Raw genomic sequence first — 17626 nt, 5'->3', positions numbered from 1 at the left:
GTAGTGAAATTTTATTTAACCTAATAGCACATTTTTTTCAGAGGATAAAAGAGAGATTTTGTAGAAACTAGTTACTCGGAAATCCACATTAAAAAAAAAAAAAAAAAAAAAAGGTGTTCTCCATTACTCTTCTGTCATTAAAAAAAAAAAGGAGAGGAGAGAAGAGGTATTTCTGTGACTACTGTGAATTGAACTTGACTTATATTTTAAAAATCACTGGTATTATGATTCACTTTGTCTTTTAATTTTACTAAAAAACAAAAAGTCAAATGACAAGCATTGTCTACCATTTAGGAGTGCAGTCTGAGTGGTAATTCCTTAAGTATCTTTGCAGTTAAAAAATATTCACCTCTGAGCTGCAAAGTCAGTTTGTTTCTAATTTATTCTTGTCTTCCCTACTGAGACTACATTTATGGCTCTTCCTTGTAATGGGATATGTGTGTATTTATTTGATCAAGTTAATTATCTGTTCTGAATTAAACGGAAATCTTCAGCAAGTACTTCTTTATATGTTAATATGGGATACTAATTTGTGCRGTCTGATTTTTGTATGTTACGTTTTATTTTAGGATATTGGGAAAGATTCTAGTAGTTCATTATATAATTATTTAAGAAAAACAAATCTTGTTACGCATTGCAATTCATTTGCATCTCTGTGGTATGATCAGCTTACAAGTGACCACAGCAAGTTACTTTCTTATTTAGTCTCAGGTAAGTAAGATTTCCCGAAGAAAAAAGGTTAAATAAATATTCATAATGTCCAAAATACAAAACTGCCACTTAGACAGTGACTGCTTGTATTTGCAGTTTGATAACCATTYCTTAGTTTGTTCCTTTCCTTGTCATTTATTTCCTGTATACAGCAGTCTAACAGATTCAAAACATGGCTTCTGTTCAGACTCAGAAATTTGTATTGAGCTGTGTGGTTGAAGTGCAAAATGGGAGTATATGTAGTTTTTATTTTCGAGCAGTAAAATAGTTATTGACAATATTTTTACCCTCTGTTAAAGTCCAGTTTGAAAAGATGTCAAACCAGACAATAACACTGTTTTCTATCAAGTCAGATCAGACTTTCAGTCTAGCCCTCTGCTCCTTGCAGTAACAAGTATCAGCTATTTCAAAAAGTTTGCTATCGACTGATAGCAATCCCATTTCCAAAATCAGAAGCACTTTTGATCCAGAATTGGATGCAATCAAGAAGCTGCCATTTTTAATACTAGTAATATCAGTGCAAATTGGGATCTAATGTGTTTGATATCATTTTTTATGATAAAATCATTTTGTAGAGCAAAATATCCTTACAGTAATATGCAAGCCATGACTTCATTTGTTGCAAGAAGTTTGTTGTTTTGGACATTAGGGGAACTACAGGCAAAATAAWCCATACTCCTATGAATTTCAAGCAATATAGTTTTTGCTATTACAAGCATGAAAAGGTACAAAGTCATAAGAAAAACTACTTCAGATAAATGTATTACTGTAGAGGAGAATGAAAGCAAAAATTATGACAACTGTTTTTGCTAGAAAGTGTAACCATGGAGAGTAGCTTTCTATAGGTCTGAATGACTTAAATAAATATRAAAGTGCTGGTTATCTGAAGGCAAGACAAGGATATGTGTATAGGTATCTGTCGAGATAAGTCTACATCAAGAGAGAAGTGCAGAAGAATTGTTCAACATTGCAGAATAACTGAATAAAGTCTTCAACACTGTAGTAGCTTCTGGAAATTCCAATAGTATAATTTGTGTCCTGTATTTGGGTAAAGGAAGGAGAAGTATTTTGAAGTCAATTTAATGCATGTGCCAGGTGCTTAGATTAGCWGCACTGTAGAATGAAGTCCAATGCACAGAATGGCATGGCTGTCCTATATATTCTATCTCATTCTGGAAGTTATGCTTTCTTTAGAGACAAGAGGATAACTTAATCTTTATGTTCATTCAGATCCTGTCTCAAAGCCTACTGAATCAGGAAGAGAATATCCACTACTTTCAGTGGGCTGTGGTGTCAGCCTTCTGTCATTTGACCAGGTCCTGCATATCATTTCTCTGGTGAATAATTCTGAGTAAGAAGTTTTAGTTTTGCACATTTTGATTTTTTTTTCAAGACCAAAAGTTCAAAGAAATGCTGCATTTGGTACTTTAAATGTGGATATATATCCTATACAGTCAGAGCAATAACCCCCCCTACACATTTCTTATTTGTGGCAATTTTGAAAACATAATTTGTCTTGCATTCTTTCAAATCTTGTTTGAAATTACTTCTTCCCCCCCTTTTTTTTTTTATAGTGAAATACTGTCTTTGAGCATGTTTACCTCTCTTAACGCACGGTCAGATGCCCTTATCTTGCAAAAACCTTGAAGTGGCTATTGCAGCTAGCCAAGCAAAGCACCGTGTGCGGGATTATCACTGTTAAGGAAAGAATCAAACCTTTATATCCCTAATCCGACAAGAAGAAATAAAGTAGTCCTGATTCTACCTAAATCAATTATAGTTTTGCCATTGTCTTCAGTGAGGCTAGTGTTCTACCAAGAATATTTRGTTACTGTCTTTTTCTTTTTTAAATCAGATGAGAGATAACAGCAGATCAGCAATAATGTAAACTAGAAGTAAGTATTTAAGAGTTAAAATAGAGGGGGCAGGAAATCAACGTATTCTAGAATGTAGTGATTTATGAAAATCAATTTTAGTACGTAGATTTTTCTCTTGGCCATAAATACCACCAACTTCTTAACTGATTTGAATAACATTGTAGTGTTTGTAATGTTTTCCTATRGATAACAGGAGGAAATCACACTGTAGATGTGATATGAATAATTGCTTTCCTACCTTCATTTAACTTTCTGCAATAATAAATACACACGAGGCTTCATTTAAGCATTTCACAATATGCTTAAATTTCTGATCAAGCTGACTTGAATTAAGTCCTCCATGCTAACCTTTTTCAATAGAACTTTACAACATGCCATAAAACTGTTGTTTAAACAATACTTCCCATAATTGCCACCAATAAATGATACCTTTTTATTGCAGTTAGAACACTCTTGGTTACCGGTTTCCAGAGATCACTGCAGTAATCTGTATGTAACTTGGTGTTATGCTGTTAATAATTGTATGGTTTTCTTTTTAGAATTCGGAAAATGGAAGAGTTTAAGAAAACATGCAAAATGCTGAAGATACATGTAAGTGAAATATTTAATGTCCATCATTCATAAAAGTTACATTGTTTACATAGGGTTCATTAGTATATAATAAAAATGTCATCTTAATGAAAGATTTTCTGGCAAGTCTTTTATATGTTAATTTGTCTAACATACGCTTTGGCTATACAGCTAAATAGGAATATATTTTAAAAAACCTTTCTGCAAATAGTTGCTTAACAGTTACAAAACCTCATTACTAAGAACTGGTTATAGTTACGCTTGTCTGTTGGCTTGTAAAAATCATCTGTGATTTGAACTGGGAATCGTAGGACTGACTTTTTGTGACGTGCTTGTTCATTGCATAGTGACTATGTAAACAGCTCTGGGATCTACAAATTATATCCTAGTACTCTAAAAGTCATTTATGATTTTATATATCATACTGCTTATGATGACTTATTTTGATGAATTTAGGAGTTATTTTATTGTTGGTGATGATGAATTTTTTTAAAAACATTTCAGTTTTATAAAACAAATTAAAAAATTAAGAAGTAGGTACCACGGGAAATAGTTTTACAGAGTGCAACTGTATTGCTACCTCCTCCTTTTGATTTTCTATGTGTTAAGTATTGGAACTGCACTTACTGCCGCTTTTCAAAAGGAAAGTTTAAATTAATTGTAGCAATTAGCTGTGTGTTTACATAAAGTTAACTATGTTTGCATCAAATAAAATGTTTATTAATGAAAGCTACTATACAAGAAACATCAAAGAGAAATTCATCATACAGAAATGTACACTATATGTGACAGATGGAAAAGTGCATGCAGATTTGTGTCATTTTTGAAAAAAAATAGAAATCAGAAACAATAGTACTAAAATTACTGGGTATTGATTTCTATGATCTTGAATGAGTGAGAAGTTCTTGTTGAATTTACAAAAATCCATTTAACAGATAAGACTAATATACATTAGCAAGCAAGTGGAATGGATGCACTCGGATTTTATTTTACAAGTACTTGTGCTTGACAAATGTGATTTTTTTTAAAGAAAAGTTTTCATTCGAATATGGGCTGGGTAGATTGCTGCCAGGTTGCTCTGATTTTATACATAGTTTATCTAAATTTATTTTTAATATCACACAACTTCTTGAAGCCTTCAGTTCTGTTAATTAGACACCATAAAATAACATATGCTTTGTTAACATTCAGGAAATGACATCAAGTCTTTAATTTTATTTTTTGGCTCAATAGATTTTTAAATGTATGATTATCATAACCTAATATTGTCTTTGTCTTCACTGCAGTGGATTTCCGATCAAACTTTCCCCTTCTTTTAATACTTTAGGGAATTTTCAAACGTCGGGATGTTTGGCTGTAATGCCCCATGATTTGTTCTCCCTGAAAGAAATCATAGTGACAATTTATTAAACTACAGAGCAACCTGGCGTTTAGGGGTCTGCAATTCTATTTTGTGTTCAATATACCTAGCATTAAATCCTGATTCATTTCATCATCTTATTTAGATTATATTTGTCATGCAATTACTTTAGCTCCTAGTTTTCTGGGAGTTTTAGAAGTCTAAAGCAGAGTTTCAATATCAAATCAGTGGGGCATTATTTTGCATGTTTAAAAAAGTTGTTAAAAAGACTAAAATCTAAATTGACCAGCAGTAGCAGATACATTTCATATGAAAAAAAAATGAAAAACTAAGCGGAAATCATATTTTAAAATATTTATAAGGTCGTGTTTCTGTGTATAGTACCAATTGTTCACAGATACCGTAAAAGCAAAGAGACACGCTGGTACATGGAGACTTTAAATTAAAAATAATAATTAAAAAAAAACTGATGGGAAATAAAACTCCTTAGATTCAAAATGGTTTATTCACACAAATTTAATAGGATATATCACAATTGTTTGGTCCATAAATATTTAGGGGAAATAGTTTCTATACAATGCATTTATCAATAAACAAAGAAACATGGACAATTTTGCTAGACCACTTACTGTACTATAAACACGAAGCTCAATATATAAGATTATTGGATTTATCAACTATATCTGAAAGAGTGCACAACTGCTTTCTATGACATGTTTGTCCCCTCTAACAGGATACACCATAAAAAGAGTTTCAGAAATAAGAGGTAAAACAGTACAAAACTAGTGAGGTGTCAAAAGGGCTTAAAACAGTTAATTTAACAAACAACACATATATCCTGATTTTTCACAAACTTACTCCCAAGGTATATCATAAGGCACATCGTAGAACTGAGTTTTAATTAGTCTACTTAATAAAGTAGAACTCTAGTACCATATATTGTTCTGTCAAAGAACAAAATTTATAAGTTTCAATATTTTTACCTGTAGAAGTGTATTAATAAAGATCTCAGCCTTACCAAGGTTGTTTGGTCTGGTTAGTGGTAAATGCCCATAAGGTAATAGAAATAGGAAAAGTCAAGATTTAATATCCATAGAAGATGATAACCATACTTGCTAAATATATAATGGCAAACACACCTTTCTTCTATTACAGTGTTAACATCTCTCCCATCATCTTTTTTTTTAAAAATAAGCTACTTTTCTGTGCTAATTTTCTAAAAACCCTGAGCAAAAATTACAATAATGCACTTTAATGTGGGCAGTGAACTGTCAATATGTAACCACACATTTATACAGCCAGAAAGGACACCTTTAAAATATACTAAATAGCCACTTTGACCACCAAAGAAGATATTTGATGGTGTCTAAAAAAGTGGGGTATATGTGCAAAGTTATTCTTAACAATCCACTAAAAGCAAGACATAGATCTTGACTGTTTTTGTTTTTGTTTCTGAGACTCTCCACAATCTAATTGATGTTTAACTACAATAAAAGGATACAAATGAACATTCACCACTGCCCAGACCATTCAGACTTTTAGCTTAAATAAAATTAAAAAAGAAAGGTCATCACTGTAAACTAAGAAATGTATTCAGATCAGCATCCACAAGGCTTCTGAGTTTATCTGCTTTAAAATGAACCACTGTCAATTCCCAATTTTGCAGAATTTTTACTAGCACTTTTTTTCTTTTATACAAAGTTTAAAAGGCTAATGTATATATTAGAAATATTAATGAATTAAAGTTTTTAAATCATGTAGTAAATGAAGCATCTGATACAATCTCAGGAAACGTCTAAAGTAAAATGAAAATAATAATGAATAAGTTGTACAAAAATCATCATTTTCCTTAAACATCTTAATAAATCATATTTTGCTTATTTCCATCTTGCCTGAAAAAAGTACAATTCAACAAAACCTCATTTTAAAAATTCACTTAAGTGTATGTCCTTAGAAATCATTTTGGTGCTCACTAATGTAAGTGGCCAACTTCCTTTTTGCTCTAATGGTTTGGGATCAGGGCTGTTTAGTGAACTCGATTGGTTTTTGTTTAGTTTGGTTTGTAATTCCGAATCAGTATTGTTTGGCAAGGAAAAATGAAAAGCCCTTTCTGTGCAAGATTTTACATCAACTGGACTCCCCATTTGAGTATTTTTTCTGTTATTATGACTTTCATAATACCCTTTAGGATTTATTTCATTTGGAAAGGTGTTTTGCCCGTCTTGCCTCTCTAATGTCATGAGGAGAATTCTCAGGGCAGCAGCCTGCTCCTGCAGTCCTTGCCCCTGCACCTCTCCCATAGCACCCCTCTCCAGGCACAGTTTTCATTGGTGTCCAAGGACATTCCCGCTAGGAGAGCAACTGGCTAGGAAGCATTTATCTATCCCAGCGGCAATCCCCACGGCACAAGAAAGGTCGGGTTGGGACTACAAATATATTAATTAAAAAAAAAAAAAAAGAAAAAAAGCAGTGGCATTTGTAATCTACTAGTCTATTTTAATTATTTATGCAATTCAATTAGGGTTTCTTTAAAAAAGAAAGAAACTTTAAGATGCATTACAAAAATAAAATGAAAGCTAGAATTCTTAAATATCGTGAGCATACAGTCCTGAAGCAACATTCTTTTGGTTTTAATTTAAGTCATTTTTGTCTGGTTGTCAGAGCAAGAAAAGATTTCTGTCTTTCTGTGGTAGAATTCTTTTTTTTTTCAAGATTCTGGAAATAAGTAACATACAATTTTAAGAGGCACTTATTAGAATGATTCATAACCTTCTCTTCAGTTATCTGATGAATTAAAAAAAAATGTGAATACAATTTTCAACAATAAATGTCCATTTATTATAGCGACATTTTACTTCAAACTCATTCRCCAAGTGGMWGMAGATGCTACACATCAAGCTGTTTATTTTCCCAAATATTTTGTGGGTTTGTTTATTTGTTTGTTTAAAAAAAAAAAAAAAAAGGCTTGAAAATAATAATAATAATAATAAAGAAGAAGAGTAAGAATAAAAAAAATGTTAGAAAAGGTTCGTTAAGGTAGTTTGTGAGGGGCTCCCGGGTTCGTGGCTGTCCAAGTTAGAGGTCACTGATGTCACTACAGTGATAGTGGGATTGGTCAGGTCTGTTAAAGTGGTCGCAGTGCCGGGTGGAGTGAGAGCGCCGCTGTCTGCTGAGGGCGCTGCCGGAAGCGACGGGCCGTCAGCTTTATCGACACCCCCATTCTCCTGCCGCAAAAGGTTCCTTCTGAATTTGGCTCTCGCGTTTTGAAACCAAACCTGCAAACCAATCCCAATTGATTGCTTTACCGATGTTTGTCTTTTTTTTTTTTTCTTTGTTCTTGCTGCTACATAATTTTTGATGTTTGCTTTTGTTTGGCAAATCACCGAKGTCACTCTATAGCTACATTTGCTACCATTTATCCTGCTTCTGTCATACAAAGGCCCCAGTACATAATGCCACCAGTACAGGTGCTCACTGGAACTTTGCAGCCCAATGTGTAGATCTCATGGAACAACCTGGACAAAAATCTGCACACTCACTCATCCAAGGAAATCAATCGGATGGCCAAGGGAGTCGGATAGGTTTGGGTTTTCTAGTTCCAAAACTCTGGTAAATGGTACCAGGACAAAGAGTGAGTGAGTAGATTTTTGCTGAGGCTCAAATTTTGTCTTGATCAATTGAAAAAGCTGCAGTAATTGTAACATCCCTCTTATATAATTGTTGATATGGGTCACCTAGTCTTGCTGTTTGATAAGGCTCACTGAAAATGTTTTAGGTGGTATGTAATATGTTAAGCAATTGAGGCTAATAGATTCTCCTTTTACCTTGATCGCTGCCTTTCTTTCACACATACCTCACCTTAACCTAAATGAACACACTTTTTAAAGTGACTTTTTAAAGTCCCTTAAAGGGACKTTTTAAACATGATTTTCTGGTCTGTCTTTCCTCAGGAAAGGACATTTTGCTGTGTAATTGCCTAGAAGGCATTGAGAAAGGGAGCAGGCTGGTTCTGGGTGATCAAATCAGCCAAAGCTTGAGGGATCTGCTCATTGAGGGGCCACATTAGTAACTTCATGGGAGCCAAAAGGCTGCACCAACGTGTACCAAATGGAGCAGAGAGATCATCACAGAGGGAGTGCAGATCCCAGGGTGCATCGTGAGATCTGCTGAATCAGTGGCTTCTGGAGATAGCTTCATTCTGTCAGTTATGTGACTAATTACAAACCATGTTTTAGCATTTGGCTGCCTTTGGGTGGTAAAGCATTCCTGACATTTGGCATTCTGACATATAATACCATATCCCTCTGCACACCCACTAGGGACACAGCTAGCAAAATGTATCACTATATTTCACTGTTTTTACACAAAAGGGAAGTACTGTTGACTCACASCAGTGGGGGGAAACTCTAACAAGCCTGCCATGCTGGCTTCTTACCTGCAGAACTCGCTTGGTCAGACCCGTTTTCTGGGCAAGCTGCTTGAGGTCCTTGGCATCTGGATTGTGGTTGATAGCAAAGTAGGACTTCATGGTACGAAGCTGGTGGTGTTTGAAGGAGGTGCGCATGCGCTTGGTCTTCTGGGATGGGGGATAAGGCTGCTGATCTCTGTCCAGGTGATCTGTCTCATTCTCATTACAACCTGAGCAATCAACAAAACACAAGGACGAGTTAGTGACCGTGCACCACATAGGACAAATAATTCAGGACAAAAGTCCCCCCTTGCATACTGTTCAGAAGGAAGGAAGCAAGCAAACAAGGGYTAGGATGCAGCAAGAATAACTGCAGATGTGATAATTAAATGAGACAAAAAAAAAGATCCAGAAGATGACCTGTCCCTGTTCTTAAAGCATGCTATGKCCCCAGGCCCATACCTACTCAGGGCAGGCTTAGAAAGTTATCCCTTTTTATGATATTTATTTTCAAGCAAGTCTTCTTGTGGTGATGATTTTGCTCTGAGCACTCAAAGAGTCATTTGAATTTCATTCAGATTTTGAAATCTCACTCCTTGAAACACTCTTGGTTTGAGAGAAGTATAAAGGTCAAACCAGCATTTTGAATATTGCCAAGTTTTTCCCCAAATCACAGACACCTATAGAAAAAGATGTACAGCGGGAAAGTTTGTTTTGACAGCTGATAAAGAAAGCATCAAATCTAGACTCTTTTTGTTGATAAAATAAATGAATTAGGCTCTGCCTTGGAGTTTATAAAAACTGCTCAAAGACGTTCCTTTATAAAACATCTCTAGAAAGCAGCTGCATCAAGGCTGTCTCGATTCAGTACTCAATCCCAGTGAGCTTTTAGGATGTTTTTATAAGCAACCCAATGGTGATTAAGAAATTTTAAAAGAGTTCCCCTGACTGAGGATCGTCAATGTGTCTATGAAAGATGGACTTGTTTCAGATTGCATCTCCATGGGTGTGAACTGGACCCTGGAGCTGCAGTTTCCCAGTGACTAGAGCGTCATTACTTCATACCGGGGAAAGGAATAACAGTATTAGCCAAATCTGAGAATGTCGTATGTATTTTCTCTTTGGCTTTAAAAGCAATCAGGTTACTTTAGGATCACATCCTACACTGATGGTTTAGTCACACAAGGGAAAATTGGTGATGTCATAATTAAAGGAGGAGGAGGGAGGCAGGAGTAATTAAAGAACAGCTAATTAAAAATGTTTCAGAGGGTATGCAAAATAGCCCAAGCTTCATTAGTTGTTCATTTGAATTTTTGAACTGCTTTTTGGTAGTTAATGGATATATTTACTAGGTTATCCCCATTTCTCACCAAAAACAAAACCAYCAACAACAAAAATGGGAGACAGTGAGGCAGAACATAATCCTAAAACACTGCGAAACACCAGCACTGACGGTGCTAAAAGCAGAGGCACTTGAAATACAAGAGAAAACAGGAAAAGTCCTCGAAGTTTTTTTCTCTTTTGAATTTTAGGAGAGGTCAACATGAACAGAGTGGGATAGGAGAGTTTGACAGTAAATCAAGTGAAGATTTAATTATATTGTTTGCTTCTCGGTTTGGTAAGAGCTACATCTGCACTTTCAAGCAAAGTAAGATGTCACCTCTGAAATCCCGGGGGCTGAAAGTTGCCTGGAAATCAGTTTCGGAGCAGATTTGGGCTGTGTTTAGCAGCGGCGCACGGCAGCCGGCGCGGGCTGAGCGGAGAGTGCGAGTCCCGCGCGGGGCGGGCCGCGGCTCAGCGCGCACACGCGAGGGCTGCTCTGCCTCCCGCGAGGCAGCGCCACTGACCCCTCGCGCCTGCCGCGGGMTTCGCTTCTCCGAGCTGCTTGCTTGCCCGCTCCCTGCTTTCTTTTGGCTTCTATTTTTCCAGAGAAAGTGGCAACGGGCCCCCAAACATCCTCAGACAACCCTAATTCATCACGATTAGTCCAATGTGTTTTATGCGGGCAAACAGCGTTATGAACTAGGTACTTTTCTCACATAGCCGTGCAAAAATCCACACTATTGCCTGGGGAACCTAAACATCGAGCTCAAGATTAGTGCTCATTTCTGTGCAATGGGATTAGAAGGGTTGCTTGTTTTATTTTTGCTTTGGAAGGAGCTGGAACAGTTTGGCTTTTATTGCCAAGAGCTCTTCAAGTGAACTCTTCATAGTTTTACACACACACACACATATATATATAAAATGAAATAAACAGTTCTTGGAGTAACAGCTGGGTAAAATATTTTCCTAGGGAAATCTTCTTCACCATCTCATTTCTATATCCTGTGGGCTGTAAGTCAACACAGTTTCCCTCAAAATACATATTGATTTTATGATATAAGAGGTAATATAGAGAAGGCTTTGAATGTTTTAAGTACTTTTGAATAGTTTCTTCCATTTTTCACATTAATTTCAGACTATTCGCAAGTACGAATGTTTTTTACTTCATAGCACTTTGAGTTATTTATAGTTGTCTTTCCATTTTGCAACGGATTAACTGCGAAGCAGAAATTAAGCGCCAGAGCAAAGCACAAAATTGAAATCTGGTTGCAGCGCCGGCAACAAAACCGGGTTTTCTAACCTGACCCCGAGCTCCGCTCCCATGAAAGAAAACGAGCCCCTACAAATGCGAACCAGACCCTGAGGATACAGCGGGATTTGTGCGCGGTCGTGCGAGCTGTGAGCTCGCAAGCCCGCGCTCCTTGCAGGGTTACGCACCCGGGGCTGTGCGCCGCGGCTCTGCGCGCTCCTGCCGCCCAAGAGAGCGCTCGTGTCTAGTCGTTCCGTGGGCTGCTTAGCGAAGAGAGGCTGCCCGATCTGCGGAGCTTCGGGGGGTCGCTTTGTTGGTCTTGTTTTTCTTCTCGAGAAGCACTTACACCTACTGCAAGGGTTTCCCAGCTGTCCCAACTGCTTTTCCTTCCCTGCATCCGCACGGTTCGTCAGTGGGCTGGGATCGTTTGCGGTGCGTGCCCAGTTTGATAGTAAATTGCATTTTCCCTAGACTATGTGTCAAAGCTGGACAATGACCGATAATGCTTTAAACAAAGAAATAGATAAGCACGATGCTAAACGATGAAATTCCTTGGCTCTCTAGACTGAGCCGAAAGCAGCAGATTAGAGTAACTTTTCTTTTCCCTTCCTTTCCCCGGAGAAATCTGTGAGCTCGCGTTGAGAGAAGCTGTATTTTATAGGGGCAGAGCTTTTTAATCTGCTTTGGAGCCAGTGCAACGACTTAGAGCCCCAGTGTTACCAGGGGGATACTTTTCTAGGCTACCATACGAAAACTACGACGGTGTTCAAAAATACTGAATCAATGGAGTTCTGACCTAAAGCTTAAGAGGTAATTTAACATATCTACAACTTTTAATTTGTCTCTAAATTTCTGATCCTAATTCTAGCGGTGAATTGCCCCTGTAAATACACATTGCCGTTTCGGAGCGCAGCTGGCTGGGTGCTTGTGTGCGAACCAGCAACATCGCGCAGCGAGAAGCAAAGCGTAGAGAACTGCACGAGTCTGGGGCTGAATGCACTGGCCCGCTACAGGTTCCCTTTTCTTCAGCAGCTTTCAGGGCTGATTGGGAACCGCTCCGTAGCCAGGGATTCCAATGTCATCTTCAATTAACACAGAACAATTAGCGCAGTGATTACCCCGGCTCCGAGGTCTACGCATCAGAGGAGATGAAACAGCCTCGCAGAGCTCCCCAGTTCCCACTAAAGCCCGCTGCACAAACGGCCCCAAAGGAGGGGCCGGGGGGAGGTTTGGGGGTTGGCGCTTATGAATCTCAGTGGCAGCGGGAAGGGAAGGAGGGAGGGGGGCAGCCCGGGGCCGCACCGGTGCGGGCGGCGAGCAAAGGGGGGTCGGCCCCAGCGCGGCCCCTGCTCTGCTTTCGTCCAAGCCAGTTTTTAAAGCCAATACTAKGGTTTTCACTCGGGTTTAACCGCGCCGCTTCTCGTCCTTAGTCTAATAAACCCCGTTGCAATCGCGGGAACGTGCAACGCCCCTGCTGCCAACCCGTAACACTGTGCGCGGACACAGTTGGGGAACTTGGATGAGTAGATGCAGGGAAGAAATTTAATAGAGGACATCACTCACCCCGTTTCCTACTGTTAAAAGAACAGAAACCTTTCCCGCTATTTTCTTTTGCTAGCGTTCCATTACAGGCAACGATAATTATTCCTTGGCTTTTTGGTTCACTGTGATTGTTTAAAACAGGATTATTTAATCTGAATAATTCATTACTGTGAATTGGATATCTGTGTTTCATACTGCACTGACTCTTTAGGAATCACCTAAATCACAGTCAGTGAATCACAGTGCGATTTTTTCTATTTTTTTTTCTGCTGACCGGTTTAGATCTAAATGGTGAAGCGTTGATAATGAAATTCAACTAACGATAACAGTATATCTGGCGTTCCTATAGAGCTGCACTTTTTTTTTTTTTTTTTTTTTTTTTTTTTTTTTTTTTCCTAAGGGGAGAGGGGGATGGTCTTTACCCTGAGAAGTGGCCAAGTCGGAGTGTGTGACACTAAGAAGCGACCGCAGAGCCCAGGGAGGGCTCCCTGTAGCTCCCCCGTGACGCGCGTTTCCCTTCGCACTGCGGCCGGGCCCCACCTGAGCTGTAGGTGACGATGTCCACTCCCAGCGCTGGGCTCTTTCTCTTGCGGGGCCTGCCCTTCTGCACCGTGCCCGTGCCGTTGAAGTAGGGCAGGGCCAGCCCGCCGCTCTTGGCAGCCAGCTCGGTGTAGCTCAGCTGGGGCGGGTATTCTCCTTGCAAAAGCGACTCGAAGTGCGCCCTGCAGTAAACCAGGTTGTCCTTCATGCCGAAGTGGTCGCCCGTGGTCAGAGTCTTGTTACATGTGGTACAGGTGAAGCAGCTCAGGTGATAAACCGACTCCCTGGCTCTCATGACCATTTCAGAGGCTGAGATCCCAAGGTGGCAGCGGGCACATCTCTGCACGGAGAACCTTCTGAAGGAAACATAAGCGTGGGCATCAGCTGGCAAGGCAAAGGACGAGCCTGCCCCGGTGCTGCCCGCCCGCCCGCGCGGGCCCCGGCGTCCCCGGCTCGGGCTGGCACCCCCGAGGGGCAGCCGGGGCTCCACAGCAGCCACCTCCATTTCCCCTCAGAACTTGTTTATCCACTTGGGACATTTGTCCCATGGAAGCTCCCACGGGGCGAGAGCCCACTCAGAACGGAGAGGCGCGGGCAGATCTGGGGCCGAGCTCCCTTCGACGCGCGGTGGGCTGCGGGCGAGGCAGGGAAGYGGGGCCCCGCGCGGGCCCCGCGGGGAAGGGGAGCCGTGCAGCGAGGAGGCTCTCGCCACGGATTATGGAGGGCTACGAGAGCAGTAGGAGACCCGTTTGCACACACAGGCTTATCGGGGTGTCCCTTGGCGGCTAGCTCAGCGTTTCTCTCGAGCGGGACTTCCAAACGGGACCCGTTTGTACCATTCGGCAGCCGCGGAGCCACCTTTGGAAACCCACGTGGAGAAGAGCGTTGGGGTTCTTAATGCGTGGAGAGGGGAAGTGCTTTGGGAGCCACGGGGCTGGTCGCTGTACCTGTAGTAATCCTCCTTGCAGTAAATACTGCCGTCCTTGGCAAAGCAGGTGAGCTCTGACTCCAAAGCCAGTTTACATTCACAGCACTTAAGACACCTGAGGTGCCACTGTTTATCCACAGCCAGCAGGTAATATCTGTCCGAGATCTTCCCTCCRCAACCAGCGCACAGGGCGGGCTTCTCGGGGCTCAGGGGGGGCATGTTCTGCAAAACAACCACGCGGTCGTGAGGCAGGCGGGGGGCTGCCCCGCGRGGGCCCCGAGCTGGGCAGCTTTGAAGCCATCCCCGCTGGACAAGTATTTACCAGGATTCAGCTTTCGTGTTTATGTCATTAAACCTCTCTTAACGATCTAATGTCATTTCAATGTGCACAGACAAAAGATTAGGCCTCACGAAGGAAAGGAGACGCGGCTCTTTCAAGAGTTCCCCAAGTTAAAGTCTGCGTCTTCCCCGTTCCTTTCACATTTTAATCGGCGATGTTCCACGAGAGCGGCATTTTACGAGCGGGAAAACATCGTTTTGCTGCAGCACCAGGATTCTGTAGCAGAGGTTCACGCTTACATCGATATCCTGGTAAATTTTGACCCGCGTTTTAACTAGACAAAACCACGTCCCCCGGAAAACAAAACAAAACAAACAAACAAAAACCCCATCAACAGAAGTAACTTAAAGCAGAAGCAAGAGAAGGTGCGCGGTGTGAGGAGCAGGGAGGCCGCTCCGCACTTTGTCAGGGCCCGGCCGGTGGCACAGAGCGGGTACAGCCCAAAGCAGCGGCCGCTCTCGGAGCCGCCGTCAGTGGGAGCGGCGCCGGGACAAAGGGCCGGAGGGGAGCGCGGACAAAAGCGGCTCCCGTTCACTCGGGCGGGCAGCTCGCTCGCGGAGAAACGGCAAAACCCCGCGGCATCTCCCCGTACCAAAGTCACGTTTGTTTCCCGGTCGGAAGCTGTGTTCCTGCAGCGAGCGAAAGGGCGCGTTGAATGCGCGCTGCAGATCGTAACGTAACACAGCAAGAATTGCTATCGGGTGCGGGGAGGCTTTTCCTCGCAGTAAGAGGGGGAGCCACTTCCAAAGGCCCTCGCTGCGAGCGCAGCGGAAGCCCTACAAGTTGGAGCGGGGAGCGCACGAAACGCCCCCACTCCGCCATCGGACTTTGCAAGTAAGCAAGGAAAGGCTGTTCAAGCAAAATATTCGCCTGGCCTAACACCCAACAGGGCAAAGCTTCTTTGTATCAACCCCCCACTTGAGACCTAAAACGGGCAGAAGCGGCGAGATGCTTGATTCGGAAGGTGCCAGGAGCGCGAGGCCGGGTCGGGCAGCGGCTGCTCCGCTCGGCGCCGCAACCCCGGTCCTCTGCAGCCCGAGGAAGTTCCCTGCTACTCTGGCGAGCAGCCGCTGCGGCGGCTCGTGCACCCGCGCGGGGAGTCGCGCAGGGGCCCTAGTCCCTGGGCCGAGGGGAGGGCCGCGCAGCGGCCTCTTCCCGGCCCGAGCTTGCCTCTGTCCCGCTGCGGGCCGTGCTTGCTTTCCAAGGGAGCCGGCCGCTCTCTTACCGTTTCCCGGCCGTTCATCTGTCCCGCTTTGGCCAGGCGGGACTCGGTCTTGGATCTCCTCTCCATCTCCTCCATGATTCCTTGGATGTGGCCTCCGGAGATCCCGTGGAAAAGCATGGCTGGGGGACGGAAAGGACAAGTATTTTCTTCTGCTCTGCACCCCACTATTTCCATATACAGACCCCAGAGTCTTTAGATCATCCAAAATGTTTACACCGAGGCGCACGGCGCAGGGAGAGAGGTTGCAATAGGAGCTTTGCACAAACACCAAGAGCTTCCTGAAGATGTGCAGAAAACAAACAAGGGGGGAGAAAAAGTAATAATAATTAATTAAAAAATAAAATAATAAAGTCGAGCTAATGGATCTGTTATGGTTCTGGAGAGCTGGGGCTCCTGACTGGAGAGAATTGGACCTGGGATAGCAGAATCAGCCAGGAAAGGATATAGTTTTGAATACAAAGAAAGCAAAAAGAAGTGCTATTTTCAGCCGTCCCTGGTTCCTTTAAAGTTCCCAGTGCCTGTAGGTTGGATTTGGGACTGCTGCTTTCCGGAGCTCTGTCCAATTTGTTAAGAGACTTAGAGCCAGCCCATTTTTGATAATTTAGTAGGAGGAGTCCTCTCCCTTGAGCTGCCACTGATTTTTATTCAGACAACAAAGACCTGTCATCCTTCTCTCAGCCCCTCGTGACGGGCGAGCGGTGACAAACCCCGCACCGGGGGCTGGGGCTGGCCCGGCTTTGCCGCCCTCCCCCCCGCCGGGGGCAGCGGGGCCGGCAGCCCTGTGAGGGGGCCCGCGCCTCCCTGCGCCTCTTTGCGCCTGGCTGCGCGTCCCCGCGCCTCCCTGCGCGCCCCCGCGGTGGGCAGGGGTCCCTGGGGGCAGCGCGCCGGTCCCCGCGCGGCCGCGGCGCGCACCGTGCGCGGGGGCTGCTTCCTCCCGGTGCAGCTCCCCACCGCCCCGCCCCTCGCCCCCCGCTTCTCGCTCCTTTCTCCCTTTCCCGGGAACAGCTGCCGGCTGTTTCCTGACACCTCCGTCCCCGCTGAAGGATCTTCCTGGAGGCGCCGCTGCCCGCCCCGCTCCCCGGGGACGCTCCGCACCAGAGCCGAGCGCGGCCGGCGAGAGAAGAGGAGCCTGTGGCCCCCGTTTCCTCCCCGAGCATCCCGAGACACCCTCGGGGCTCCTCCAGGCACCTCTCCCGTGTAACCCAAGCTCCCAGCTTCCTCCCTTCTCTCTCCCCCTAAGTAGCTGAAATTAATGTTATTTGCAGATTGAATGTTGCTACATTCCTTCGAGTGCCAGAATTCAGCTCATAAAACACAATTTCACACAAAGATGAAGTCAATCAAGTGAAATAAGCCGGGATTTTTTTTTCTCTGTTGGCACACTAGACCCTGGACAGCAGGGCTGCTATTTACTGTAAGTAATGTAATTAGCCCTTTTGGATGGAAATCAATGTGTTGTATGTGTGTGTTTTAATAAGAAAGTAATAGCTATAAAACCGGTGAGACTCAAAGGGGTGAGGGAATCTCCCTTAACACGGGTAGAACCCTCCACT

General features: G+C 42.8%; 1 protein-coding gene across 3 annotated transcripts in view; it reads right to left on the bottom strand.

The window, feature by feature from the left end:
• Positions 1–3530: 3530 nt before the first annotated feature.
• Positions 3531–17626, bottom strand: part of LHX9 (LIM homeobox 9) — a 16867-nt gene continuing 2771 nt past the window's right edge. The window contains exons 1-5 of one of the 3 annotated variants that reach the window (XM_026043893.1): positions 16074–16632; positions 14528–14730; positions 13581–13936; positions 8954–9156; positions 3531–4538 (exon numbers count right to left, since the gene is read on the bottom strand). In XM_026043893.1, the coding sequence (XP_025899678.1) occupies positions 4482–4538; positions 8954–9156; positions 13581–13936; positions 14528–14730; positions 16074–16247 (993 nt within the window). In that variant the 5' untranslated portion in view covers positions 16248–16632 and the 3' untranslated portion in view covers positions 3531–4481. Of the gene's footprint in view, positions 4539–7424; positions 7794–8953; positions 9157–13580; positions 13937–14527; positions 14731–16073; positions 16639–17626 lie in introns of those variants that run through there. The other 2 variants (XM_026043892.1, XM_026043891.1) reach the window with 2 other exon arrangements.

Source organism: Nothoprocta perdicaria, unplaced genomic scaffold (assembly GCF_003342845.1).
Source record: "Nothoprocta perdicaria isolate Ctin4 unplaced genomic scaffold, notPer1 scaffold_34, whole genome shotgun sequence".
NCBI lineage: Eukaryota > Metazoa > Chordata > Aves > Tinamiformes > Tinamidae > Nothoprocta > Nothoprocta perdicaria.
The sequence above is the reverse complement of the archived record's forward strand: the minus strand, read 5'-3'. Positions and strand labels throughout refer to the sequence as shown.